The sequence below is a fragment of the Crocodylus siamensis genome, chromosome 7 (genome assembly GCF_052110815.1).
Source record: "Crocodylus siamensis isolate JL-2025a chromosome 7, ASM5211081v1, whole genome shotgun sequence".
Lineage (NCBI taxonomy): Eukaryota > Metazoa > Chordata > Crocodylia > Crocodylidae > Crocodylus > Crocodylus siamensis.
Window position 1 is genome coordinate 91,940,457 of NC_143401.1, and position 12,848 is coordinate 91,953,304.

Genomic DNA, 12,848 nt, shown 5'->3' on the forward strand with positions numbered 1-12,848 from the left:
AACAGTCTCATTACGCTGCATGGCTTCACAGAAAGAATAAGTTCTTCTGTATTTCCAGACATACTCATGGTGATGAGCCTAATACAGATCACGGTGAAAGTGGTTTTGTGCGAAGCCCTGAACACTTTCCTCACGGATGCAGAAAATGTTTTTATCGCGTTTACTCTTTCAGTCCCTCAAACTGCTGCCCTCCAAAGAAGATACTTACTCTTTCCTTTTTGGATTCTTGATTAGCACACTGCCTGCAGCATTTCAGAATGGAAACGTTGAAGCATCTAGTCCCACCTTTCCAGTTATTCAAATGCCACAGTGGAGTAATCTATTGTGGGTACCCGTCTTGAAATTGTTGATTAAGGTTAAAGAAGTGCTGGCTTTGTAGCCCTCAGCAATAACAACAGAAAAAAAACCCACAAAAAACTCCAAACCAAATTTACTTCTACTTCTCCACTGAGTTGCAAGATGTTGCCCAAGTGCTCCTGGGACACACCCTCTCCTGAACCATCAATCCAATTACGGAAATGAGTATGGAAGGATGAAGATTTGCCTCTGGATCCTGTCTTTTGAGTGGCTCCCAACTTGCATTTGATCTTCAGCCCCATCCACAATCTATCAATCCCAGAAACTGGCCTTTTCATGAAGAAACTTCAAGAACCTTCCCTCCAATAGTCTACTGTCTGTGAGGGGAAAGAGCAATCCTATCTGAACCAGCTAGAAAAAACCCCTTTAGGTAAACTATGAACCTGCCTGCTTCAAAGGGAAGCAGCACAAGCATATTGCTGAATGAGGTCTTGTACTGCTGTTACCTGAACTTCACTCTCACTGATCTGTAAAGTTGCTGTACTACAAACTCCTGCTGGTATTTTTCTTTTCTGAAGAGGAAGAAAACACAAGAAACAGTCCTAAGAATTTTTCTGTGGATGAAGCCATATCTATTAGTCCTCGATCCAGTATGTATATAGTTTTGAGGACTCTGAGACTCATGCTAAACTGGGGCCTACTCACAAAAGTTAAAATACAAAATACTGATGCTAATTGCATGGTGCAAGAGGATGAGGATGTGAATTCGCAGCTAGGCTATCTGAGAAGAAATACTGAGGTATCACCCTCCAGCTTCTCTTGCTATATTCATGACTATTTTAAGCAGGCTCCTAGTTGTTTGCTATGTAGCTGTGTAAAATGTCTATCCTCGATTAGTGAGTATGGTAAATATTTCTTTTGCAATTAACTCGTCCTTACATGCAGGAAGAGTCATTCTCCATTAGTGACAGATGTCTCCTCCCAATTTACTTTTGTTTTGCTTTAGTGGTTCTCTTGATCTTTCAAGCATGAGTTAAAAAACCTTGCGTTTTTCCTGGGTGTTACTCAGTTTCTTGACACGTTCCAAAACTTAGTAGTAATTAATTCAAATGGGAACTTTCTGATAACCAATAATGAGTAGTTTGATCAACAGGATTTCCCTGCCAGTTACTGCTTAGGCTTCTCTCTCTCTTGATTTACACTACAAGAATGCTTTGAAGATGCTGAGCTAAAGGGTGTAAGAAGAATGAAACAGCTAACAGGGTGCTGCAAGAACGAAAGATCCTTCTGACAAGAATTGCAGCTGAACCCACCTTTCTTCTGGTGAGAGGATCCACACCTGGAGAAGCTGCCAAGAAAACAGGCTGCCTCTCTGTCGCTTGTTTGGTGAGAAATTATCACCTAATAGCTAAATACTGGACTTTGGTTTGGGCTCGTTTAACCTTGAACACTTGCAGTAAATAAAGACTTTGTCATTTATTGAATGAAATGTCGTGTCCATCCTTTAAGACTAGTCCAGGATCCCATTTTATTACTTAACAGTTTCCTTCTAAATAATTTGGCATATGCGAGTCCCTTGCTATAAAAAATAAGGAATGGATGAAGACAAGACTTAAATTTCAGAAGAATAACTACAGCAAATATTCTGTAATACACTCTTTGTTAGAGGTCTCGTGGGTCTGGATCTTTGGAATTGCACCATTTAGAGGACCGAAATCCCATATAGCTTTTGACAGACCAAAAAGATGCTGTAGGAATTATTACTTTACCATTTCCAAGGCTCCAAGATTACTTAGTAGAGGAGATGGCATCTTCTTTGCATTATAAATCAGAGATAAATAGAAAGTCTGTTTTGACAAACGACTTGCACATCTCTAACACTCCTTTGAGACTTGCCAGTATTGTCTGTGACTTCACCCAGTTTTTGGCTCAGCCATTAAAACACCTGTGGTTTTTGATAAACACAAGCTCAAAGTAATCTTCTGCTGAGCTACAGCTGGTCTGTCCTACAAAGAATGAGACTTTTGCCAGACTAAAAATATGTTTGGTATCTATTGATGCATCATTCAAAATGAATACATTTGTGATGTAAAAGTATACCAAGAAAAAAAAAAAAGAAAAGAATAATGAGCTCTGTTTTAGCTCCTAAATGTGGAATTAATAAAATGCCTAACTCTAGAAGATTCCCTTTCCACCAGTCCAAAGAAGAAAAAAAGAGACAACTGCACAACACGATGTATATGAATTACAGCAATAAAACCAATTGTTTAATTGAAGCTATTTAAAAAAAAACATGTGAGGCAATATAAATGATAAAAATTATAGCCAGGAAGGGATAGCTAACACTTTCTGAAAAGCTTTAAAACAGCAACAGGACATTTTACAAAAAGATTTGTGGGGATAAAATTTAAGAACTACAGGGTACTGTATAAAGGTAACATTAACAGTTATCTTATAAAATACAGCAACAGAACAAAATGGGCACTCAAGCTCCTTTGAAACTAATAGTTTTCTGGTGGTCTTGGTTAAAATGTATGTTCAAAAACTATTTTTAACAATGACTAAATATTTCCTATTGTAATGTACAGTTCCCTAGGGTAGGCATCACACTATACACATCTTCCAAACAAGCTGGCAATGTTTCCACTTAACCATGAGTGGTATCATCTTCCACAAAATCTTTGGCCATCTCCGCTGTGATCACATCAATATGACTAACCTGATGAAACAAACAAATACACACTATTTAAAAGAAATCTCCCAGAGTCTTAAAACAGAGCATATAATGGTATCAGAAATGAACAACTATAACATGTCAGCAAATTAGGGTTACACTAATTGCAGTTTCTACCATCTTTTCAAGGAAGGGAATCATGACAATGGCCAGAACTAAGTATGTAGACCCCTCTAATACACCTCAGTTCTGAATGCTTTACAGATATATGTGAACAAATAAAACCTTGCCATTCAAGTCGTGATTCTGGCCCCAAAGAAAGTGGGGGCTGCCAATCGCAGAATATTCCCTAATCATAAAGTAACTTTGTGACATGGCTCTTGATCTGTTAGACACCCAGTGCAGGTCTAGACTGCATCAGTACTGTGCCCAAGATGCACCATGAGGCATGTACTGCCCGACTCACCACAGCATTTCCTATACTTTACTAAGGTGGTACAGAAATGTTCTAGACAGTGGTGCCACCCTATCTTTCAGTTGAAAAAAATTCAAAGCAGTCTCTAACCTATTGGGTAAACTCACAGCCCAATTTGTTCTCTAATACCAGCAACAATTTTAGTTTTAGTATTTACCTTGTTTCTGAATTTTACACCGTAGAACTTGTCAGCAGACTCAAGAAGTTCAGGCCTAAAAGTTGTTGTAATGAACTGGGCGTGTTCAGCTAGTTCCATAATCATATCTGAAAAATAATAATAGTTTTAAACCAGGTATATTTTCAGTACTGTAGAACACTGTTCATGTTAAGCAACAGATAGGCAGTTGCTGAATTTTTGGGGTTGTGTTTTTTTTGGGGAACCAACACACTCTCCCTACAAATCTGAATTACATTTCAAATTGTAACAGCAAATCCAATGTACGGCAACAAATTCCATCGCTTGGCATATAACCCCATATGCTGGAAGGTGGTCTGATTTACTAGGCAGTTCTTTTAATAGTAAGATGTGCAGACTGCAAAGAAGTGTTTGTTTTTCCTTAGGTAACTTGCCCATTTCAGAAACAGTAATGTTCCTACAGCATATTTTAAACAAATCCTTTAAACACTGTGTCCCGCCCAAAAGAGCATTCCATCGTTTTAGTCTTCTGTGAAATATGAAACACCATAACCAGAAGGGAATATGACTACATCCTGTGCATCACCAAACAACTTCGACGTAAAGAGAATATTCCAACTTTTCTCTGAGCCTGATCTGCATAAAATGAACTGTTCCAAACAGGAGATTTTACTGCATCTTCAACTCTCCTATGAAATATGAACTTTCATTTCTACCTAGGAGAACTTTTACAGTCTTTTCTCTTATGCCTGAAGAAGGGTGTTTGTGCCCAAAAGCTTTCAAATAAACATTGTTTTTTCTAAAAATCTAGCTAATCTAATAGAAGATATTACCTCTACCACATGTACTACACAAAGCACGTATTAATTTTGAAAACATTTCTAGAAAGGTTCAAAGATAACAACTGAATAAACAGTTGGTTTTCTGTATTCCTTATATGCAGTGACATATACCTTTTAAAATAGCAAACAATATGCATTGGGAAGCAGAACATTACCATCTTTACTAAAGAGAATACAAAACAAAGCCTTTACCTGAAACAGCCTTTCTGTGCTGAGCATCTAGAGCTTGGTCGATTTCATCAAAGAGGTAAAAGGGAGCCGGATCACATTTCTGGATAGCAAAAATCAGAGCTAGGGCCACTAATGATTTCTGCCCACCTGAAAGTTGCTGCATTTCTCTCATTTCACCCTGTTTTCCTGTAAATGACACCTGAGAAAATGACACAGAATGGAGTTAGTTCTAAAGTACTAACCACACTGCATCACATGCTACTGCAATGAACACAGATCAACCACCTTGTATCTTCAGTTTCTAGAGTTAATTTTTACAACTACACTGAATGCAGACTAAAAAGATACTGAATGAAAAGATTCTGGTTTACCCGAATCCCAACTCCAGTGAACTGGTCGACAGATGGCACGCTACTCTGTGATCCAGATCCCCTCTCGCTCTCGGCGCTGCCTTCTCCCTCATCCTGGGACTGACTGCCTTCCACATCTCCTTTCTTCATTACCAGTGTGGCTTTGCCGCCAGGTACTAGCTTCTGGAACACTTCACTGAAATTTTTTGACACCTTGGAAAACAAAGTCAGTGGCAATTCAGTTCATCTCTAGTCAAAGAAAGAGCTGTTTTTACCTCATGGTAACATGTTATCTTTACAGCAGTTACACGCTTGTATGTTAGAGCATATTCAAAAGAGCAAGTTTATAATTCATATAATTTAGTGCAGAATAATGGGCTTATTTTGTATTCTACAGCTTCCTTGGAAGATCTACAGAAAGGGATATGTCTTGTAACTGTAAAGAAATCACATGCACAACCAACCAAATGTCACAAGGTATACTTGTTGCTTCTCTAGGCCAGAATCCAAAGCCAAATAGCTAATGAAAAGACACTGACCTCAAGAGATTTGATATTGTATTTCAGTTAAGCAAGGTCTTGGACAGCTGCAACAAGAGCACTTTGCACTAGCTGAAGTGAGGCCTAACCCCCAATACCCGAATAGGTTCATATCAGAAGCAAATCTCAATGAGATCTCAAGAGAATTAAGAAAGGATTTGCCCATCACAAAAGGTAAATCCTTATGCTGGGCAGAGTTTAATACTACGGATTGATCTACAGAACAATCTTACACAAGGTGTGCATCTTAGGTGTGTTCAAGTGCTCCATGAATCTGGGGTGAATGATTTGTTGTTTTTTTTTTTTTACACAAATTTAAAGTATTAATGACACTTCCACTATTCATAATTATGTTTAAAATATTGACTTGTTTAAGGCCTTCATTATTTTAAGAAAAAAAAACTGCATAATCACACTGGTAAGAAGATATTGTCTTCCACTCCTTTTACTGCAATTGTAACTGCCAACACACAAGGACTAGATCTATTTCCTCCTATAAAAATTACTACTTTGCAAAACAAAAACCAATTTTTTCTGGTTTTGCAGTCTTTTTGTAATGGTTTCCAAAGTTACCTGTTTGAAAGTCAGTTGGATGGCTTCATATTTTCTGAGTTCAAGCACATTCATCAACTCCATGATAGATTTGTAGCCTCTATCCAGCTCCTCCTGTCGTTTTATCAACTTTTCCTTCTGTTCTGAGAAGTTGACAAACTGGTCCAAGGCTTTTTTATTGACATGACTGTATTTTTTCAGTTCTGTGTTGCATTGTTCTAACTTACGGAATAACTGTAAGAGGAAAAAACATTAAACACATCATGATGGCTTATGGCTCTATTTCAGTTTGACACTCAAGATGGGTGGCAAGGCCTCTTTTACTCTGGTCTTTAGACCAAGCACACACATTACCTGCTTTAAACTCAATGTCTGATATTTTTCAAAGGCCTCCTGTGGAAGAGAGCCCAACTCCCTGATCTTCTTCATGCATTCCTCCTTCTTCTTAAGAAGCATGCCTTGCCGGTTAGTCATCTTTTCAAGTTCTTTCGTGTCATGGTTAATGGCATCCATGTGTTCCTTCTCCATGTTTTTCCAGCGCTCCATACTTTTTTGAAGTTCTTTAATCCCCGCTTCTGTTTTGTCAATTGAATTATCCAGATCTAAGATGTTAAGAATAAAAACAAAACGGTAAGTTTATATGCCTGTGTAAAAAAATCAGTAATTATCCAAGCAACAATAATTATCAAAGAAACTATAAAAGCCACCAAGGAACTGATATTTAAAATGGAAGCAGTCTACTTCAGTGAGATAAAGCTTTAAAGAAATAAAGAGTATTTTAGATGCTTTATAATACTCAAAGAAAAGTGAGCACTTAATTAAATTACTAAGCAACAATTCTTATACTGATGAAGTTTTAGCATAAGACTACTTTCTGCTGCCATTTTATTTTAGAAGCTTTTATGGGGAAAAATGATTTTGAAACATACTGGTTTAGCAAACCAAGACTACTACCATGAAAAGCAAATTAAGCCAATGACTTCTGCATGAAAGCCACAGAAATCTAAATTTCACAAACTTAATGCAAAGCCCCAAGACGGACCAGATTTGCCTGAAACCAAGACCAGGATCGCTAACCACAAATTAAATGCGTGGTCCATCCACATGCAGTATCTTATCTGACAGCAGCCACTATTAATAGGTTAGAAGAGTCAATACCAAAAAATTATGCAAGAATATGCTTATAAGGAAGGCTTCATCCTAAGCCCAATAATTAGCAGGAGATGCATGTCCCGAAAAATGACTATGGATGTTGCTTACACATTTTTATCTTCAATAATTGAAACTTGGCATTTTAAATCTTTTCCGGTTCCTGCAAAATTCTCTGCCCCAGCATTCTCTCATAGAACAAACTCTCAAATTTAAAGAGTGTAAAAAAGTTCTTTTAGTAGTTTTACTCTTGTCTTAATGTTATTAGACGCCACTTGTTCTCATACTAGGGTCAGTTCTTGAACTAAATGAACACTGTACACAGGCTTTCAAAGAAATAACATTACCAACCATCTGATCGTGCCAGGGTATCTTTCACTCGTTTGTTGATAGCTTCTAGTTCTGACGTCGTGGCAGTAAGAACTGTGCCCCCTTCTGTTTCACGTAGTTCGTTCAACTCCTGCAGGACAAAATTAATGGTGTATGAAGCCTAACTAAATCAAATACAAGTAAACTCATGTGGCAGATGCACACTATTTTCCACAAGTCTTGCCCAATGTATCCAGCTGTATTATAAAACACAGTAACTGTAAAGTGCACGTAGGTTTAAAAAAAAAAAAAAAAAAAAAAAAAAAAAAAAGAAGAAGAAGAAAATGGGGATTTCATGGTCTTGCTGTAGTTATGTTAGTGTGACCTTGTATAATTAAGCTCACAGAGGAACAATGTACGTAAGCACTCTGTAGATCACGCTTCAACAAATTTGAGAAGTATTTTGAGTTGTATCATAGGATTTACAGTTCATGTTGCAGGTTGGTTAAAGAAAAATAATGGCAATGCAAATGTTACAAGTCCTCTGCAGGGCACTAATGCCTATTTAACAGGAAAGGGACACTTAGCCAAATGCAAAGATAAAAATGGATCTAAGAAAATAAAAATCTTACTTGCTCCACTTGGTCTAATCGTTTTCTCAGATTTTCATTGAGGTACGTTTCAACTCTTGTGATGATGCCTTCCAATTTTATCCTCTCATTCAGAAGCTGCCTGTTTTCCTGAAAGCAAGGAAGGAATATTAACCACGTGAAACAAAAGCTCCCTTTAGAGGTTCTTATTCTTTGACGGGAAAAAGTCTGTAGAACACAGTAAGTGAAAATTTAATACAAAACTCTTAAGAGTGATGGCTCCATTACGTAATACTAATTTAATAAATTGAACACCTACCTTATGCAACTATCTAGAATTAAAATAGAGCAAATAAAACCAAACATACCCATAGTTAAAAAAAGGCTACTGAGGCCTTTTTTCATACAATCACAGAAGTTGGGTCGGACTGGACCTTGTAGATCTTCAAGTCCGACTCCCCGCCTGAGCAGGAGAAAAACTGGGCTCAAATGACTCCAGCCAGGTAGGCATCAAGACTCCTCTTAAAGACCCCCAGGGTAGGAGCCAGCACCACTTCCCTTGGAAGTTGGTTCCAGAACCTAACCACTCTGACTGTGAAGTAGTTCTTACGGATGTCTAATCTAAACCTCCTCTCCAACAACTTGTGGCCGTTATTCCTTGTTATGCCAGGGGGTGCGAGGGAAAACAAGGTCTCTCCCAAACACTTCTGGTCCCCCCCTAGTGAGTTTACAGACGGTCACCAGGTCCCCCCTCAGCCTTCTCTTGTGAAGGCTGAACAGGTTCAGGTCCCACAGTCTCTCATTGTAGGGTCTGCCCTGTTGTCCCCGGATCATGCAGGTGGCCTCCTCTGGACCCTCTTTTACTTTATCAGACTCCAGTTCTCAGCAAAGAGCAAAAGAACTTGAAAGCATAAACCTTTAAAACAAAGCATTTCTCCACATATAAAAGGCCAGATGAAATCAGAACTTAGTGTCTCTATACCGTAACCTGGATTCAAAATATACTGAAGATCAATTTTAATAATAAATTTGCCTTTCCAAACCATGCTGGTTTTACTGGAAGAGCCCTCTCATATATCCTTCCTTGCTGCAAAAACTGGTGTAGGAACAAGTTAAATTTAACTGCTACTGCAGAAAAGAAAGGTATTGTCTTGTCTTGTTCTAAAGTAAGTACAAGGCAAATGTCTAGATGTCTGACAGCTTCGTTTAGAAGAGACATACAATATAGAGCGAGCACAGATAACAACGAAATAAAATAAAATGGCAAATATGCTCCTGCTGAAGCTCCAAGATTGTAGAGCTGTGTATTATCAATGGCAGTGCCCTACTCTTCCAGGAATAAAGCAAGAATAAAAAGTAGGAATAATGCACGAATAAAAAGCCCATATAAATGAATTCACATCTTCAGGTAAGAAATATTCTATATTTTGAATCATGACATTTTCCTCTTACTTCTCCTTACTTGTTGTAACTGTCGAATCTCATCATTAAGAGCATCCACACGTTTCTGATCCTCTAGGCTGAGCTGAGATAGCAAGTCTGTTCCAAGTTCTGCTTTTAATGATTCCCGAGTTGATTCCATGGCATGTAGACTTGCCTCCAAGCTTTGCAAGCTGCGTTGCTACAGATCAGATTATGTTAGATGAAACCATCTCTCAAATAAGCATCCAGACTTCTCTAAACCTGTCTTTTCCTACCTGTATGAAGTATATCCAAGGGTGGCAGCTTTATAGAAAACTATAAATAATCCACAGACCTGTCCAAAAATCATATCCCAGCTATGCCAGACCACTAGTACTTTTTCTAAGGGCCCTGCTACATGTCCAGATTAAAGCTGGATAGAAACGAGCTATAGAGTTATTACACATTTTCAAGCACTAACTTTGAAGCTGTTTGGCTGTATAGCTGGATAGTCATTTTTATGGCATGATAATTATTATGCACATGTGACCTATCTGAATTTATTGTGCAATTTACCAGTAACTGGCGTGTTATATGTAACATGTAGCAGGTGTCTCCCTTGAATACTACCTTCTCCAGCTGAAGGTTTCCCCAACACAAGTATAAAAGAAATGAATAATTATTTAAAATTTAATGTAATTAAAAATTAATTTAAATTAAATTTTAAATTTAAATTTAAATTATGTCCGTCCCTTTGATATCCTTGTGTACCTGTGGCTTGACATTATCCACATTTTGGTCACTAAGGTTATTTTTAGACATGTAAGTACCCAGCACTGCGATACTTACAGTTAAGTAGCAAAATGTGCATCAGCACTGAGAAAATGGCGCTGGCGCAGTTTTGACCTAACACACACAGAAGGAGCTTCAGTTCATAAGCGCACCACCACCATTTTCTGCACGCTGACGTGCATTTCGCCACTTGTATAACTGCACGTGGCGCAGAGCATCAGCTCACATGTGGAACAATCTTGATTAATCGAGTCTGCTCCAAAGCAGCAGATCTCCGGCGCATTGCAGGACAAAAAAGTATGTATATAAATGCCCCTAGTGCTCTGAATATCTCCATTTTCTAGAGTTTGTTTATCCAAACTACATTCATTGTGACAGGAACCAAGTCTCTACACTCTGCTCCACAGTAAACTGATACCAACCAAGCAAATGTCAATAACTAATCAGACATACACGCACCTTGGGCATAAAGGTTTTTTCAGACTGCTGCCTCTTCTCTTTCAGCATTTTCATCTCTGACAAGATACTGTCTCTGGAAGCTTTGAATTTTCTCTGCTGGGTCTCAATCTGTTGCATCTGGTTCATCAGTTGGTCAATTTCATTGTTAATCCATACAGTGTGCTAAGGAAAATTCTACTCAAATTTTAAATTCAATTTTTGGCAATTTTTATCCCAAGGCTGTTAAAGGGATTATCCCACTATTTGCTCTCCCCTATCAAAAATGTCCACATTGCAACTTCAGAACCAGTTCCATTCAGCTGCTCTCTTACACAAAGCCTTCACTTCAGGCTAAACAGAAGAGCTTAAATGAAAACCGATCTGAGTTGGTTTACGTCATTTCCTCTAAGTTGCAACACATTACTTCGAGAGCATCGCCAGGAAAGACATTTCAGCATATGTAGCCCTGTAATCAAGACAGCTAAAGATGCACTTAACTCTTAATAAAAAAATTAAAAAGATCAGAGTATCTTATTTAAGTCCTAACAATGTACTTAGTACAGTACAAAAAAGGAGGAGGGCGTTATTCATCCTGTTCTATGCCTGACAATAATTTTAAGCCAATTCAGACAACATGAAATTGACAAAAACCAATCTCAAGAACCAAGTTTCCAAGGGGATCCCCTTCTGAATCAAGGTTCAGACAGTGAAGTTCTCCCCAATTTTAACTTTGCTTAAGTGACTGCAGTGGGGGGGGGGGAAATCACTGCTGTTCCCTTCCTTTTCCCTTGCCACCAGTAGTGCCTGAAGGTCCTGCATTTAAACAGTAGGCAAAAGGTGGGGGGGCAAACAGTGATGGCATTCACTTTCTGCGTTCTGGGACTATGCAAGAACAGCAGCTCCAGTAACTGTGCTGACAAGCCCCATGAAGCACAATTTAACCACATGCAGGCTGCAAGAGGCCCACAGACTGCCAGTTGGACAGTTCTGTTTTAGAGTAGAGGTGAAATCTTGCCCACATTGACATCAAAAGGAGTTTGCTATTGTTTCAAATGAGACAACCACTTATCTTCAAGAAAAGAGACCCCCCTTCTACTTCCCTAAGTAATGAAAGGCTTCTTCCATATTATTTATTTTTAAAAAATATTACTAAAAAGCTTGAATGTCACCAAGGTCCTACAGACATACAAGTGTTATTTACTCATGGAAAGAATAAGTCATCATGATTCACTGTGCCTTTAAAGTTTTACTAATTTCTTTTGAATTTCTCTTTGGTAGCTACAACATCGACAATGTTAGTCACTTGCACTGCACTGCACTGCACTTTGCCATATACTGAGACAGCTTGGCAACTCTTTATTTGATATATTAGTCAACAATCTGAGAAGGGTATAATTTGCAGGCTTCTAAAACAGCTGTTTTGTCACGACTACAAAGTTTAAGGTTTACAAAAGCTATTTAATGAGGAATTTAGAAAAATCACTTAAATGTTCTTATTTTTTAAAACACAGACGCTGTCCAACTGTAATATTTCCCTCGCTACTATTCTATAAAAAGTACCACACGTGCAAAGCTATCAGCTGACCAAATTTTATACTTAATTTATGAGTAAACAAAATGTTCTTCTTTGAAAGATATTTAAAGTAACACAAGAGAGGTATAAAGAAATTGGAAGGATTAACGGAAGAACTGGGCTACTTCTCTTACATATACACAAGTAAAATAATGGGACAAAGAATCCCATAACGTAGAACAAAACTACACTGATATTAAAAATCTAGCACAGGACAATCTTGTAGTGATTATGGGCCTAGCTCACCAGTAACACCATCAGCAGCACACAGATTTTTGTCAGGGAGGGACGCTAGGAGAATGGAGCCGGGCACGGAGCAGCCACTTAAGTTTCCTCCCTGCAAGCTGCTGATTGTCTTCCCCAGCTGCGGCTGGCTGCTCCTCAGAGCTAGAGCCACCTGATAGTTGCTGGTCAGATGGGGCTTTTTTTTCCCTCCTCGCTGAACAGGGAAAAGATGTCTTCAGCCTTGGAACTAAGTAAATATGATGCATCACACCTATTCAAATACAGACTACTTTCAATTTACAGTGTCTTGCTATGGCTACATCCTGTTCTATGAG

The 12,848-nt window shown here is 38.4% G+C and overlaps 1 protein-coding gene across 1 annotated transcript in view; it reads right to left on the minus strand.

The window, feature by feature from the left end:
• Positions 1–2,534: 2,534 nt before the first annotated feature.
• SMC3 (structural maintenance of chromosomes 3) overlaps positions 2,535–12,848 on the minus strand; it is a 43,621-nt gene continuing 33,307 nt past the window's right edge. The window contains exons 20-29 of the mRNA XM_090057072.1: positions 10,737–10,888; positions 9,547–9,705; positions 8,127–8,234; positions 7,537–7,645; positions 6,391–6,638; positions 6,058–6,270; positions 4,967–5,158; positions 4,617–4,794; positions 3,604–3,710; positions 2,535–3,016 (exon numbers count right to left, since the gene is read on the minus strand). Coding sequence (XP_089913198.1) covers positions 2,945–3,016; positions 3,604–3,710; positions 4,617–4,794; positions 4,967–5,158; positions 6,058–6,270; positions 6,391–6,638; positions 7,537–7,645; positions 8,127–8,234; positions 9,547–9,705; positions 10,737–10,888 — 1,538 coding nt within the window. The 3' untranslated portion in view covers positions 2,535–2,944. The remainder of the gene's footprint in view (positions 3,017–3,603; positions 3,711–4,616; positions 4,795–4,966; positions 5,159–6,057; positions 6,271–6,390; positions 6,639–7,536; positions 7,646–8,126; positions 8,235–9,546; positions 9,706–10,736; positions 10,889–12,848) is intronic.